Source organism: Octopus bimaculoides, chromosome 1, assembly GCF_001194135.2.
Source record: "Octopus bimaculoides isolate UCB-OBI-ISO-001 chromosome 1, ASM119413v2, whole genome shotgun sequence".
In the NCBI taxonomy this organism is placed as follows: domain Eukaryota; kingdom Metazoa; phylum Mollusca; class Cephalopoda; order Octopoda; family Octopodidae; genus Octopus; species Octopus bimaculoides.
In genome coordinates this window covers 114,941,965-114,958,076 of record NC_068981.1, presented here as the reverse complement: position 1 = coordinate 114,958,076, position 16,112 = coordinate 114,941,965, and the positions used below count along the sequence as shown (strand labels likewise).

General features: G+C 36.8%; 2 protein-coding genes across 4 annotated transcripts in view; one reads left to right on the top strand and one right to left on the bottom strand.

Annotated features, from left to right (window-relative positions):
* Positions 1-13,055, bottom strand: part of LOC106877864 (COP9 signalosome complex subunit 1) — a 128,887-nt gene extending 115,832 nt beyond the window's left edge. Inside the window, exons 1-2 of one of the 3 annotated variants that reach the window (XM_014926899.2) lie at positions 12,965-13,055; positions 10,325-10,704 (exon numbers count right to left, since the gene is read on the bottom strand). In XM_014926899.2, the coding sequence (XP_014782385.1) occupies positions 10,325-10,351 (27 nt within the window). In that variant the 5' untranslated portion in view covers positions 10,352-10,704; positions 12,965-13,055. Of the gene's footprint in view, positions 1-10,324; positions 10,705-11,302; positions 11,321-11,906; positions 12,044-12,964 lie in introns of those variants that run through there. The other 2 variants (XM_014926900.2, XM_014926901.2) reach the window with 2 other exon arrangements.
* A 32-nt stretch (positions 13,056-13,087) lies between these two features.
* LOC106877865 (FUN14 domain-containing protein 1-like) lies at positions 13,088-14,051 on the top strand. Its single transcript, XM_052969722.1, has one exon. The coding sequence runs from the start codon at positions 13,243-13,245 to the stop codon at positions 13,651-13,653; it is 411 nt and encodes a 136-aa protein (XP_052825682.1). The 5' UTR covers positions 13,088-13,242; the 3' UTR covers positions 13,654-14,051.
* The last annotated feature ends 2,061 nt before the right edge of the window (positions 14,052-16,112 follow it).

Below are 16,112 nucleotides of genomic sequence, written 5' to 3'. Positions count from 1 at the left end.
ATTTTTTTTTTTTTTTCACTGCGCACTTAAAAACGACAGGAGAAGCCTTTTCATTAAAGCTGTTGTTTCTCGTACATCCTACGACTACCTGGTACCTTCCTCGTGTCTCCCTCTCCTCATGGCTCCAACCGAGTCTGTGTGCGTGTGTAAGAAAAAAAAACATTTAACTGTAAAGTATGTTATCAAAAACAAAAAATAATTTGAAAATATATGATTTTTTCACACATCCCACATCCGTTTCAATTCATAATTTTGAAAGGTCATTGCTGGGATTTATCTACAGTGATTTTCAAAACGTATGTAAAAGATGATATATTTTAATAGCATACTTTTCTATTAGCTAATATGTTTTTTTCTTACACAAACACACACATAAACACAGGGATTCACTTGGTATGGGGGTTAAGAATCTAAATTACCAAATACTTGCATTTTTTTTTTTTTTTTTTTACTCAAAACGGCTTGGATCTTTTCTGTTTGGCTGCCAGCATTTCAAAAAGTTTATCGAAAATTTCAAAATTTGGCACATTAATGTAGTTTTCCAAGCTGAATTGCTGGTGGTATTTCACTTTTTTCATAAAAATGTTTTTAAAAAGTTATAGGGGTTTTAAAGCTTGATCATCTTTGCCCAGTCAGGAAACAGGATTTGGAAACTATCATTTTGTGCATGACTGCACATTTTGTCGTCAACGTCCTGAAAGTAGCATGTGTTGTCAATATTTGTATTCTACATGTGGAGAACGAGTAAACAGCACATTTTTTGCAGTTTAATGCATTCAATGCAATACCACAAACTTAGGATCTAGTTTTTTTCATTCGCAACATATGCATTTTTTAAAAGGAAGTAAGAAATCTGAAAATCGGCTATAATAGTGTAGCCTTCCAGTCTCATTGCTTTGAAGGTATGATGTTGAGGAGAAAAAGGTTACAGAGGTTTAAAAATTGAAAAAACTGGGTATTTTTAGCCAATAGCGAGACAGAAATTTTCTGCGTTTAGCAGAGCAGTGTCAACTTTAAGGTTGTACCCTGTGAAATTTATAGTTTAGAGTCTAACCTGTTTATTGTAGGTTTCAAAATAAACAGAAATACCTAATAAAATCAGCATGTATCATTTTACTGTTTCTTTTGTCTCTTCATTGATTGTATGTTTTTATATATAAGTGTGTGTGTGTGAAAAGGGGGCGTCTGTCTCCAAAACTCCAAAGTTGAGTAACATTTTCATGCTTAGATTTGTAAACTACAATGAGAATAACACTGGTCAACAAAGAATTTGTCCCAAGGAAAAGAATACCTGTGTCTAATATGTTTTTGCATGCAGAATTAAAAAAAAAATGTCAAATTATCTGTATCACCCAGTTTCTCTGTTCCATGATATCCCTCTCAGTTCTTGTTATGTGGGCTAAATTTCAGTTAAGTTGTTGAAATGTGAAGCTAGCAATTTAAGAAATACTCCTAATCTAAATTTTTATGAATAGAATTAACATAGTGAAACCATAAACCCAGCTATCTGAGTCAATGAGTCCCACAAATATATGAAATGAAAAATATGTAAAAGTACTAACACACAGAAGCACAGAAAAATATGTAATATACTAACACACAGAAAAATTAAAACAAAACACATGGGTGAAAAGAATCTCGTGGTGTGAAAAATCAATATAGACAACAGTGAACCACAACACAGCATGCAGTTGTCATGGTAACAAGCTGCTAATGCCATGCTGTCTGTCGATTGGCTAAAATTACCCAAATTTCCCAACTTTAATTTACAAGATAAAGTAATTGGTTGATTGTAACCAAAATTCAGAGCTGCATCAATGTACCAAAATTGAAAACAATCTGAGCAAGATTAAGGGGAGTTCATTTTGCAAATGAGAAAGACTAGAACCCAAACTTAAAAGATTTATCCAAAAACCTTATTTAGCTGTTATTTTTAGCACACCTCACAACCACCTCAATGACAAAAAAGAGTAAACATCATGTTTTTTTGTAGTTTTAAGCATTCAATATGAATTTAATGCAATAAGATTTATCCAAAAAGCGATATGTGGGGAAGAAAAAAAAGTCATAACGTCAGTGGTCAAGGGGCTGACTGGAAGAGGAAGCGCAAGAGGGGAAAGGGGGAGAGAGGCAAGCATCATCCTCTTTTTGCCCGCTGGAGGCATTGTGAAGGGATGTAAAGGAATTCACTCCCAGGTTGGTCAGATAGCAGCTGCTTATACTGGGTGACAGGGGTAGGGCAGGATCGTTGGACAGGTGTCGACAGGAGGAAGGTAGGTGAACCACTTTTCATTTCGGTAATCATATACAGATGTCATTTTCCCCTAAGATATGATGGCAGCAAAGATAAGGATCGGCAGTGATGTCATCAGACCTTTCTATAGCGAAGGAGACATAGTAGCTTGGATTTGAAAGGTCAAAGTTGTGGCCAGGCTACAGGGCATCAAAGATGTAGCAAGCCTCATGGTGCTGTATTTGGAGGGGAGTGTGCTGGCAGAGTACCTCGAAATGAATGAAGAAGAACAACTGAGCGCAGCAAAGATCAAGCAGCACTTGAGAGAAGCTTACACAGAGGGAGAGTACACTGCTTTTGCTAAGCTGGGAACAGTCAGGTAGACAGGGGAACAGGTTGACAACTATGCTGTAGAGGTACGGAGGCTGGCTGTGCTGTCCAGTCTCACCAGAGAGGGTCTGGAGAAGGTAGCATGATTGGCTTTTGTGAATGGCTTTCCCAACGATGTGTCGGTGTGGTTACAACAATTGCCAGATGTCAACAAAAGGCGATGAGTGAGCTCATCATTCAAGCCTGTGTGTTGACACAAAACACTGGGTGGAAGGCAGTGGTGATGACGGTTGCAGAAGTCCGCAACGTTGCATGACGGCCAGTGAAAGATGTAAAGAAACCTGCTGTGGAACAACAGCGGCCTTTCACAGGCCAGTGTCTTAAGTGCCAGGGACTGCACGGAGCCTGGACTAGTTTGCTACCAGTGTAAACAGACTGGGCATATCACCCGAAATTGTGTCCAGGGAAAAGGCCACAGGGAAGTTGCTGCCTCTCAAACTTACCACGCAAACGAGTAGTAGAGGCACTTGTGCAGTTGCTGCCTGTAGTTGAGGTTGTGGTCAGGGGAAACATGTTCAAGGCCATCATGGACACAAGCTGCACAATGTCTCTTGACCCCAAGGGTAACAAAGAAATGGAAGGAAATGAGTAGTGTTTCGGCAGTCAACGCCAGCGAAATTGAATGCAAGGGTAACAATGATGTGAAGATAGTGGTGTGAGGCACAACACTAAGGCTGTGGGTGATTGTGATTGATCACGTGGTAGACAGGATTGATATGTTAATGGGATGGATGCGATTGACCGCCTTGGAGGAGATGTGGTTTCATTTGGTGCCATGGGGGTGTCATGCGCCACGAGTCAGGAATGTGAGGGGATGCACTGCCTACACCATTGAAGACAAGGATTTTCGGGTGGTGAACAATAGAGTGACGCTGGAAAGAGGAGCCCCCAATGCTGAAGAACAGGATGAGCTACTACCAGCACACCCTGAAAGGACATGCCAGGAGCGAGTTTGAAGAAGTGGTAGAGAGGTGGATTAAAGAAGGTGTCCTTATCCCATGGAAGGAAGAGGTGGTGAGTAGAGTGCTACTTCTATTGGCAGTGGTGCAACCAGCAAAGTTAGACTGGTACTGGACTTTCAGGAGATGAATGGCCATGTATTGTGCCACACAGTTGGTGAGGCAAATGACATCTGTGGTGAGACGCTGCACATATGGAGACAGTCAACTAAGACAGCAACGATTGTCGACTTGAAGTAAGCATATTTGCAGCTTCATGTGAGCAACAAACTGTGGCAGTATCAGCTGGTTCAATACAAGGGCTGGACATATTGTCTGACAAGGGTGGGTTTTGGACTGAATTCTGAGCCAAAGTCCATGGTGACAGTGCTCAAATCCATCCTGGGAAAGGTGGATAGGATAAGAAGGGCCACAAATTCCTATACAGATGACATCTTAGTGGATAAGACTGTTGTGCCTGCCACAGAGGTTGTGAAACATTTGAAGAAATTCGGGCTGATTATGAAGCTACGAGAGTCAATGGCTGGAGGAGCTGCACTGGGCTTAAGCTTCAAAGAGACAGAACAGGCATGTTGGTGTTTTGAAGGGGGAATGAGATCCCTGAGCTGGGTTCCAATGTCAGCAGGAGAGAACTTTTCTTGATGTGCAGGAAATTAGTAGGTCACTACCCGATTGCGGGATGGCTGTGGACAGCATACAGTTACACCAAGAAACAAGCAAAAAGGGGAACTGGGATGACAAGGTGAGAGAGGGGACAGTGGCGATGATGTAGGATATCCTAAAGAGGATGAGAGCAGAAGACCCAGTCAGAGGGAACTGGCATGTGCCCAAATCAGATAACAGGACTGTATGGTGTGATGCTAGCAGCATTGTGATAGGAGTTATGTTGGAAATCAGAGGTGCCAAAGTGGAGGATGCAGCCTGGCTTTGAAAAGCAGACAACTACAACCACATCAATGTCACTGAGTTGGATGCAGTGCTAATGGGAGTGAATTTGGCCTTGAAATGAACCTCTTTTCATTTCCTACACACAACACGTTACATAGCTGTTATTTTTAGCACACCTCACAACCACTTCAATGGCAAAAAAAGGAAACCACATGTCTTTTGTTGTTTTAAGCATTCAGTATGTATTAAATGTGATGAACAACGCATTACATGCAATAAGAAGCAACACATTACAAATTAAATATGTTTAAAAAACAAACATTTAAGCATTAGTATGAACTTAAAAGATTTACCTAAAAACAAAATAGCAAATTATAAACTAAATATTTTGAAAATTGGAAACGAAAGTTAGAAATGCATTCAATTAACTTCTCAAACAAATCACAATTTTCATATCTCTGCACCACATATATTCACAGACATATGAATCTACCATTGAACAGTGAGTGCCACAGCGTAATTTATTATCTTGCTTTACAGAGGCCCATGTACTCTCCACTTGTTGAGTGTGGGTACCATATTTTGAGTTAACAAACCCAACACTGTGTTTCACCATTCTATTCTCAAAATTGTAACCATCAATTTCAGGAATGTGAGAGTATGCCCACTACAAATCGCTGAAAATCGTGGTTCCTGGAACAATCAAGTGATGTATGCATTCTTCCAGTGTGTCATGATTCCGACATGGCACAGCATACAGAAAAAGCTGTCTGGTCTCATGATACACTCCACCAAAAACCCACTGCTCAGGTAGGACCCTTCCTCGGTTGTACTTACATCTTGATCTCAACAATCTTTCCAGGACCACCAACTTGAATTGGAGGACAGAGCAAGTCCTCTGCCCATATTTCCTGAACATAGCTGTTATAATCAACAGTTGTGCAATGGCTCTTCTCCAGTTCAACACAAAACCAGACTGAAGTCAATTCCTTAACCCATGAGAAAAGGAAAAGCACTGCAGTCTTAAGAGGAAGGGTCCCACCTTCAAACCATGTGTCTTTCCTCAAAGACACAGACTCCATGAATTCTCAGTGTGAGCATCACCAGTACACATTCCTACCACATCTTTTTGTACTCATAACATGCTTCTTCTTAGCACATAATTTTCTTTTGAGTATAATAGAACACAGCGTCAACAAGTGGTTTCAGTTTCAATATATTTGTCAATACTTGCTTTCTCACAGGCAAAAGAATTACTATGGAAACAGCATGAATGTGTCTGTGGCTTCCAATTGGCTAAAATTACCCAAAATTTTCAAACTTTAATAACTAATAACTTTATTTATTGATTTACAGCAAAAATGATTTTCATGACATTCATTAGCCTATAAAACTGTATCATTTACACTGGATATGAAATTAATTCGAACAGAAATTGATGCTGATTGATGGTGGCACCCAAACAGAAAAGGTCCAATGGCTTCTCCCATGGTTTTGAAATTCATTGTACCAAAAAGTGGCACTATGCATGGAGGAGGGTGGTGAAAAAAAGTCATAAATTATAAAAACAAATTTTTTCATAAAACGCACAGCATCATTTCAAAGGCCGTGGTGAAAAAAAATTGGTAAAGTCCTTGTCAAAATGGAGAAAATTCAACTTATGTGGGCATCCTGATCCACAACACCCATTGTTTTGGAGGGCATATTGCCAAAAAAGTGGCACTATGCATGGGGGTGGGTGGTGAAAAAGTCATAAATTAAAAAACATTTTTTCACCAAAAGCCTCTCCCCCATCTGCCATCATTTCAAAGGCCATAATGAAAAAAGAATTGGTAAAATCCCAGTCAAAACAGAGAAAATCCAACTTATGTGTACTCTCTGATCTAAAACTTCATCAATAAAAAAATCATGTCTTCAAACAAATAGACACCTGAATGGACATACAATATATGACAACAAGTATTTTATATATATATATATATATATATATATATATATATATATATATATCTTGTGAGTAGTAAATGATTATTTGGGTACGTATAGCAGTTTGTTAATCCATTTTCCAATGTTCACCATTAAAATACAAAATAAGCACACACTTAGTATTAATTTTGTTATAATCATTTCATGTCAGGTATGTTACACATACCATTTTACATTTAGGATAGAACCTAATGAAGCTCTCAACACTCCAAATTTATGATTGAATTCTGACTACCAGCTGATGAATATCACTTCACTAACTTCATTAACAAATGTTCTTAGAAAAGCATAAACCTCACAACTTCAATGAACTCATAATTATGTGTTGTTAGTTTAAGAAGCCAATGAATGATCTTCTTTATCAAAGTGCAGCCTGTAGAATTTTTTGAATGGTATACCAACGAAAAATAATCTTGAATTTTTTAGTAGTGTGTACCACCTGATAAACCATGTCTCATGGCCCACTTCTACAAAAAGTTTGCCCATACCTGCTCTACATGATCACTCTTCCTGTTAAAATAACTACCAAATCTACTTGAAAACACATTTCACAGGTTTCAAAAAAGCCTCTAAAATAATTGAATGAATCAAGTTTGGATGCCATTGCTTCCATGTCTGCTCAATCAGAGTTAATCTTGAGATAGATACCATCGTCAGTATTTCATATTACTCTTTGGTTACAATCAGTGTGATTATTTGCTGTTAAATTGAATTGGTGGATAAAGGAGGAGGAAGTTGAGATGGTTATTTGGATTTACAATGCTGTTGGTGATTATGAAACATTTCTGAGATGGCAAGCTGATAGAAGCATAATGGACAAGATGCTTAGGAGTATTTCATCAGTCTTTTTGCTCAGAGTTTAGATTCTGCTGTGGTTAACTTTCACCTCTCTTTGGATCAATGAAATAAGTGCCAGTCAAGCACCAGGGTCAATGTATTGACCAGTTCATTCCCCCAAAATTTCATGCCTTACGCCTGTAACAGAAGGGCTTTTATTAAACATTAATTTATTTAGTGCAAACGATGCTCGTCAGTCAAAATTTGGTCATCATATGCATGAACATAGAATAAGTTTTAGTTATAGCCATCTAAAAAGCACGACCAGCCTGGAGCACTGCCTTGAAGAATCAATCCCAGTACTTATTCTTTTTTTAAGCCTGTTACATATTCTATCAGTCACTTTTTCTGAACCATTGAGTTTCAGGGACATAAACACACCAACAACAGTTGTCAAGTGGTTGTGGGGTACAAACACAGTAACAAAGATGCACACAGACAGACAGACAGGCAAGCAGGCAGACAGACAGCCAGACAGGCAGGCAGACAGGCAAGCAGGCAGGCAGACAGACAGACAGATAGATAGATATGACAGACTTTCTAATTTCTGTCTACCAAGTCTCCTTACAAGACTTGGTCAGCCTGAAGCTATAGTAGAAGACACTTGACTATAGCTCCAATCAGTGGGACTGAACCCAGAATCATGTGGCTGGGAAGCAAACTTCTTACCACACATATCACTATGACCAAGTCTAAACTTCTGACACCTTATGAAATTCAAAAGAGAATATAAGACTTTGCATCTGTTTCAGATGGCTTAAATAGCTCTTCTACTATGAAATTGCTTCAGTTTCAACACACTGCCTCAGTTTGTTAAGCATGTACAACTTCGAAAACAAATTTTATTATGTTTTCTTCTTAGTGATAATGTTCTTTTAGTGCAAATTTTGGGAATAATGATGAGGTGCCACACATTTAAGGTACCTTGCATGATTCTGATCATCCTTACACATACTTTGTATAGGAGTCTGAATTTTGTAAATAACTGGGAGAATTTTTGAATCATCTATTTGACAATAGTTTGAACAAATCATACCTGTATGTATCTATACTTGTGATAGGTGTAGCAATATGAATAACTTTTTATATATATATAGGGATAAATTATCCAGGTGGGTACCTTAAGAGCTCTCAAGTACATTCAAGGTTCTGGCTAACCACATCAAGTAGTAAGAAGCATCAAGGATTACTTAGGGAGAGCAATTCCACCAATATATATATATATAAGCTATTCATGTTGCCACACCTTTTATCTTGTCAAGCAATATATTCCTGGTTATGTCAGAATGTCACAGGTGGTTTATGTTTTCTTAAATTTCAGATAGGGCTTAATTTTTATCATATAAAACTAAAAACCAACATAGGCACATGATAGGCTCTTAGAGAATAGTAGCACTCAAAATTATAGCTGGGTTTCTACTCATACATACAATAGCAACAACAAAAGCCAGTCAACAAAAGCTCAGCCTGGGTCAAACAGACGAACCCAGAAGGTTCTTTTGATGTGGCAAGAGGAGCATTTGGCAGCACATATGTCTGTGACCTACACGATTATTTATACTAGACACATTAAATAAGAAATTCCAGTCAATGTGCTTTGTCCTATATAAGGAAGATGCTTTAACCATCTTCAGATGCACAAATTGGCACACCCTGGACAGGCTTAGGAAAGACCTAACTCACACTCGTAAGGATTTAAGATTACCATGGAAACCAACCTTAACATAGTAAATTTCTGAGATGTAATATTTGATTTGGACACTGGTTTAAACAGACTTTTCCACAAATCTAATGAAAGGCTATCATACATCACAGCCTCATTTAAAAAGCTTGTAAAGGGTATCTGAAGAGGATTTTGAACCTATCCTGCAATAAAGATGTTTTTGATGTACAATGAGGCTCTAGAACCTGCAGGTTTAAGGTTCACATTATCCATATGCCTGGCATTTACACCCACAAGAGAAAACACCACTATAAAGTCCTCATGCTTTCCCCACTGTTCTCACTCAATGTGAACTGCATGGAAAGTGCCTTCCTTAGATCAATGGATAAGCATTTTACACAGTCCCATAGGTATAGGAGATTATTCAATAGACATAACTCGAGGGTCTCTTTCACCTATGAACCTAGAGTTTTAAAATGTTAACGAACACCCCCAAACCCTTGTACAGAGGCAGAATGCTCATGTAGGGTTAGCAATAAGTGCCCAGCCAATAGTCAATGCAGCACAGAGGCTGTGGTCTACAAAGCAGAAGTGGTGTTCCCCAGCAATGGAGGAGCACAAACACAGAAATCACTGGGCAATGAAGGGTTAAATAATCAAAGGTCCTCTTAGAATCCAAGAGAGATACAATGTTACAACATTAGTCAGCTATATATGGTGATTAAAAGAAGAAGGAACACTATGAAATCAACTGAAAACTACTGGAACCTCCTGGGTACTATCTGAAGGAAGGTAGACATTTTAAGTTTTACTTGTAAGTTTTTGGTTTGGTATGAAATTTCTCTTGAATTGAATTGCATGTTATCTTAAATGTATAGAAGAGTAGTTATCTTATTGGGCTTGTAATATGTGATAAATTTTCAGAAAACTTGGGCAAGGTGCAGGCATGGCTGTGTGGTAAGAAGTTTGCTTCCCAACCACATGGTTCATGATCAGTCACACTGCATGGCATTATGGGCAAGTGTCTTCTACTGTAGCCCCAGGCTGACCATAGCCTTGTAAATGGATTTGGCAGACAGAAACTGAAAGAAGCCTGTTGCATACATATATGTATGTGTCTTTGTATCAGTGTTTGTTCCCTACCACTGCGCAACAACTGGTGTTGGTGTGTTTATGTCCCTGTAACTTAGTGGTTTAGCAGCAATAGCGATCTATAGAATAAGTACCAGGCTTAAAAAAGATAAGTCCTGGGGTTGATCCATCCAACTAAAAATTCTTCAAGGTGATACCCCAGTATGGCCACAGTCTAATGACTGAAACAAGTAAAAAATAGAAGATAAAAGATAAGTAATTTATCACACTAAATACCATTTTCTTGTTTGTTACAGTTTTCATGTGAGTTTCATATCTCTGCTGAGGAGAGCATCCACTTTGGTGGTTGGACAAAACATATGGTGAAAAAAATATTCAATCAAAGTTTCACTTATATTAAGTTAACCATCACTGAGCTTTATGTTTATTTTCAAGTTACTCTCAAACTTTCTGCTAGCTGTTTTTGTCAGTCTGTGTATTACCTTACATAAATATATCATCAACAATGACACCTTTTCTTATAAGTGAGTCAAAGGAGGTGGGCTATGTCCATGACTTTTGTAGGCCTTTTTAAACTGGTGAGACTGATGTGGATGATGTTCAGTTTGAATATCTAAAGATCAATTGGGTTGTGGAATTCCATAGGTAGGAGTATTCTGTAAGAGAGAGAAGGGAAATATATTAAATGCAGGATCTCGGAGTTGAGACACAGTAGCAGTGATGGAGTGCAAAAGGAAAGATTAGAGGTAGTCAATTTACCCAGCTCACAGATGAAATAGAAGTCAATTAATTTTATTGAACTAGTTATTAAATGTGGTGATAGCCTGAGAATTGGTGGCATGAGTTTACCATTACAGCCAGTAATGAGAAAAGCAGTGACAATTTTCTGGTATCTTTTCTGACTTTTGTCTTTCATAAATAAGGAGAGAACCTGTATTATCTAATAATCCATTTATGAACTCAATAGATGTATCAGGTAATTAATTGTGGTAATTAAAATGAAACTGTATCAAGTATACATTTTACAGGTGATATAAATGCTTAGTTATTATCATGTTTCAAGCTGGTGTCCCAACATGGCTGCAATCTAATGACTGAAACAAGTAAAATGATAAGAAAGATAGATAATAGTTAGCTTCTTGCCAATATTAATACAGTAATGGGATTTATGAAAAAGATCCCATAAGGTTGAAAACAGATAATATTTTGTGTTTGGTGTGGAGACTTCCATGAATTTTATAAAAGAATTATTACATTTGCATCACTTAAAGGTTGCTGTTGTTATTGTTTAGTCTCTGGTCAACACTGAGCAAGCCAATATTCAAAAGCATTCTGGCTTTTACCGTTCTTACTTTTTTCCCCAACATGGTGTATCTGAAGCTCCATTATCCAAAGTGATTTGAGGTTGACTTTACTGCTATTTCTAGCAGGCTGAGTGACTGTGAAGAAGCAATTTGTTGGCTTTTACATGTCTTACCACATGCTGGGCAAATGTGTATGCATTTGGTCCCATCATTTCTCAGCAGTTTTCACTCATATAGTATGACTGCTGACTCACTAGTTTTAGGTAACTTGTTAGTGTTGAAATAGCATCAAAACTCTAATGCTTGAGCAAATTTTTGTTTGACAGTCCAAATTATATGATTTCATTAGATGTCCACCTTAAAGGTGAGAGTTTTGTATATTGTACCATTCAGCTAAAAGTGTTCTTGCAGATACCCATGATTGTTCAAACTGACTGATTTCCTGCTAGGAGAAATCGAATATAATTCTGTCTCGAAGCCCTTTGGCTTGTAATCCTGATGGTCCTACACTAAAATATACAATTTCGTAATGAAGTCATCTTTAATTTGCTCACTTTTTATTTCCTTGCTGAACACGTAAATTAACTTTGGTTGTACATTGACTCATAAAGCAATCATTTTAAGTCAGTATACAATTCTTTCTTTACCATCAGCTCAAATAAGAGTTACACATTATATGTATTTCTGCCCTTTAAGGCACTTTTAAACTAATTCAACAATACCTTCAATACCAAATTAGTTGGGAAGAGAAATGTTTAAAAACAATACTAAATAACGTTAAAGATTTTTTACTCCGTAGACGCTGTTAATGCCTATCAAAATAAAAAGTAACAATTTCTTTTTAATCCTTTTGTAAATCTTTAACTCAGTGTCTTTATATGTTAGACTATATATAAATTCAAGTGTCTTCTATAATTCCATTCACATCTAGGAAACATCATAAAATTATAAATTTATTCCAATGTTTAATAAATACTGAGTATTTTTTTTTTCTTTTTTTGCCCAATAAAGATGGAAAATAAAGCTGACTTCAGTTGGTTTTGAACGCTGACTCTGTAGTTTATGTTTTTATGACTCGGACAATTCATAATTTCTGTTATCAAACATACAAATTTGTAAAGAAAAAATGGTAGAGATGGACTATATGTAATCTGAACCTTTCCCCACCTAATTTATTAATTTTTTTTACGGAATCCCATGTTTTAGGCTATGGAGATTACGATTCTGAAAAAAAAAATTTTGAAAAATTTCAATTCCCCCCACCACCAAGCAGGCTATTTACATGCTAGAAATAACAGCCAAATCTCACAAAACTAGTGTTAGGGTTAGGGTTAGGGTTACGGTCAGGGTTAGGGTTAGGGTTAGGGTTTGAGTTAGGGTTAGGTTTACCCTGTGGATCTATATAAAAACCGGTGTGGGGGGGGGAGGAATCGAAATTTTGAAATTGAGATTTTTGAAAATCTTTTTTCAGAATCGGAATCTCCATAGCCTAAAACGTGGGATTCCGTAAAAAAAATAAATAAAACAAGGGGGGAAAGTTTCAGATTACATATAGTCCATCTGGACCGAAAAAATTATATTTTGAAACAGGCATTTGCCTAAAGACACTCACAATAATTAAGCAAACGATTTGTTAGTAAGATATGACAGTGAAGTTGAGGTAAATTAATTCAGTGAAAGATAACATTGTCGAGTTATTTGACAGGAAGTGAGGAATGATTATTTCCCTTGAATAGTCTGGGTTAATTGCTCGAAGCGACCCGTCGAGAAAATCTGTTGGATTCTTTCGATCATTAATTTTCCCAGTTAAGCCAACAATATCCTTGAATACAGAAAATATATACATTACGTCACAAAATAAATAAGCTAAGTTTATTATTTATCAGAAAAATGGATGAAATCGGAGAACACGAACAAATGGATATCATTCGATACGTTCCAGAACATCAATGGATCAAAGATGTTTTTCAAGACGTAATTGGAATGTCTGCCACTAAACAGAGTCTCGTTGGAGGAGTTACAGGCTGGTGTACGGGAATGCTGATTTCAAAAGCTGGCAAAATTGCTGCAGCAACTATGGGGACTACAATCTTGCTTTTACAAGTTGCTCATCACCAGGATTATGTAAAATTCAACTGGAATAAAATTGAAGACAGCATTCAGAAGGCTGGTCGATCTATTATGAAAGAAACCAAGAAAACTTGCCCTAGCTTTGTATCGACAACCGAAGCCCTTTTCAAAAATAATATTGTATTTGCGTCGATGTTTGCTGGTGGTTTTCTAATGGGCTTTTCGTTTTGATTTGAACTAAACTGACTTCTTTCTTCGTGTTCGTAAATCTCTGCATCTGATGCATGCATCCTTTTTCTTTTATGATGCATAACAATTCACACACATACAAATATATTTACATGCGTTTACCATATAAATACATTGAACAGTCACGACATTATGCGTATATTTTATTTATTGAATCGATAAATTAGATGTAAATGTATTACATGTAATCATTGTCATGCTGTGTTTAATATGTTAGCTGTTATTGTATATAATTAGTTTTTGTAAACGACTAACACCCCCATCCCTCAGGACTCAGAAATGTTAAGTCCATGGTGCTTAAGAATGAAATCAAAATTAATTTAAATATTTTTCTTTTTGTATTAAACTTTTCATGAAACTAAAAATATAGCAACTTTTCATTGGGGCTTTTCTATCTGGATCTTTATTTTATTTGAAAAAAAAAGCAGTGTCGTGTTTTGTAAGTTTTTACGTTATTGACATTTAAAAACATTGAAGGCTTTTATTTTCTTACTTTGAATGCGTTTGTATAGTGTAAACATTGGTTTGTGTATGGCATGAAGATGTAGATAGCAGTTTAGAGTAATGGGACGAAGGTCATATTAAGTAAACATACAAAAGCCGAAACATGTTGAAAAAATGAGAGTATAGTTATGTTTCTGTATTTATAAGATCCTCAGAACGACACTTCGTACTGTAGATTCACAACAAAACTTGAGAAATTATGGAATGGAAACGGGATGGATTGGTGAATCGATCGAGTCAGTTGCTTTTGTCAACAGCGTTTTTCCCCCCCGCTTCCCTGTCTCATTACAAAAGAGAAAAAAGCCACTACATAAACACTGCTTCAACTAAAAGGTACTCTCATGTAACTTATGTTCTACTCGTCCTTCAGTCCCTGCAGTATCGTGCTTAATACATTCATCATAGAATTTATTCTGTGCCGGGAAAGAAACTTTTTGTTGCTAGCTAGAATTTATTTCATCCTTCTCGGTCTCCTATTGTTTAATTGCGATCACTTTCTGCATAAAGGGTCTGCTTACTGGTTAAATGGACTGAATTTCACATCATGATTGACCCATGACAATTGTTCAATAAACATTGAAACAATTTTATAATTATTCAGACTGATGGTAACTTAGAAACCCCTGACTACAATTATTTTTTGTAATGTATATCTTTGTACAATAATAGATGTTCACATATATTCTGCCTTTAGGTTTTAAAGAAGTCCAAACTCCCGGTGGTACCACTTGGTCAAGAATGAGATATTCATTTACAACCAAAAGATCAGAAGTTCACATCATTAGATATGTCTTGTTTTCTTAATAAAGGCATTTTATTTTATGCAGTTCACTTCACATTTCTGTAAATAGTTACTGTTTGGTTGTTGTGAAGAACATGATCATTGTGTACTTGATTTTTGATCTTATTAACTTGCCATGAATAAAGCAGGAAGAGGAATGAATTCTGCCAGGCTGACAAATATATACTTTTAAGACAAAAGTTACCCATAGTGGTATAATCACCCAGTGTAGGTCATGTGGTACATGATATCCTATAAACAAATTTTGGTGCAAGACCAGCAATTTCAGGGAAGTGGTTAAGTTGATTAAGTTAACTATTTTAATGACCATGAAAGGATGAAAGAAAAGCTTTTGTTTTTTTGTTTTTCTTTTTGGCAGTGATACACAGTTATTCAAACTATCACCCACATCTAGAGGTTTATGAAGCAAAGTGCTTTAATTATTCCTTTTCTTAAGCTGGCCAGGCATATTATTAATGGTGGATGACCAGTCATTCTAATAATTATATGGTGTCTAGCAGATGTATCAAGTTGTATTTCTTGTCAGATTTGTTATAGATCAATACAACATCAATAATGCTCTTGTCTTTCCTCACAACAAAGAATTTCTCTCTTGGTGAAAGGTAGTCTGTATGAAGTCATCATTTTGCCTATTTTTATACTGGCATGGTTTCGATACCTCACAGCCAGTTCTTATTCCAAGTTCCTATCCTTCCTTGACAGGTAGGAGGGCCACACGTTTGCTCATACATTTTAATTTTTGGCATAGTTTCTATGGTTAGATGCTCTTCCTGAATCAACCACTTTATAGGATGTACTGGATGCAGTTTATTGTGACATCAACACTAAAATGACTGTCATGAGCTTGGCAAGATTAACGTGTTCTTTAGGCATTATCACTATTTCATAAAAATAATCCTAAGAGGGTAAATAGTAGAAAGAATGATCATGGATGTTGTTTGAAAACGATTCTGACAATGGAAGATAACTGTGAAAAGAAATAGATCAAATTTCCTGATAGTGTGTCTTAAAGACAAGAAGATAAAAGGTTAGGTACAATGCTATACAGTTTCTTAATACTTGTTCTAATCCTTTATCATCTTGTATGTGATGGTAGTGCTGTTATGCATACATTCTGGACTGCATGTATACAAAA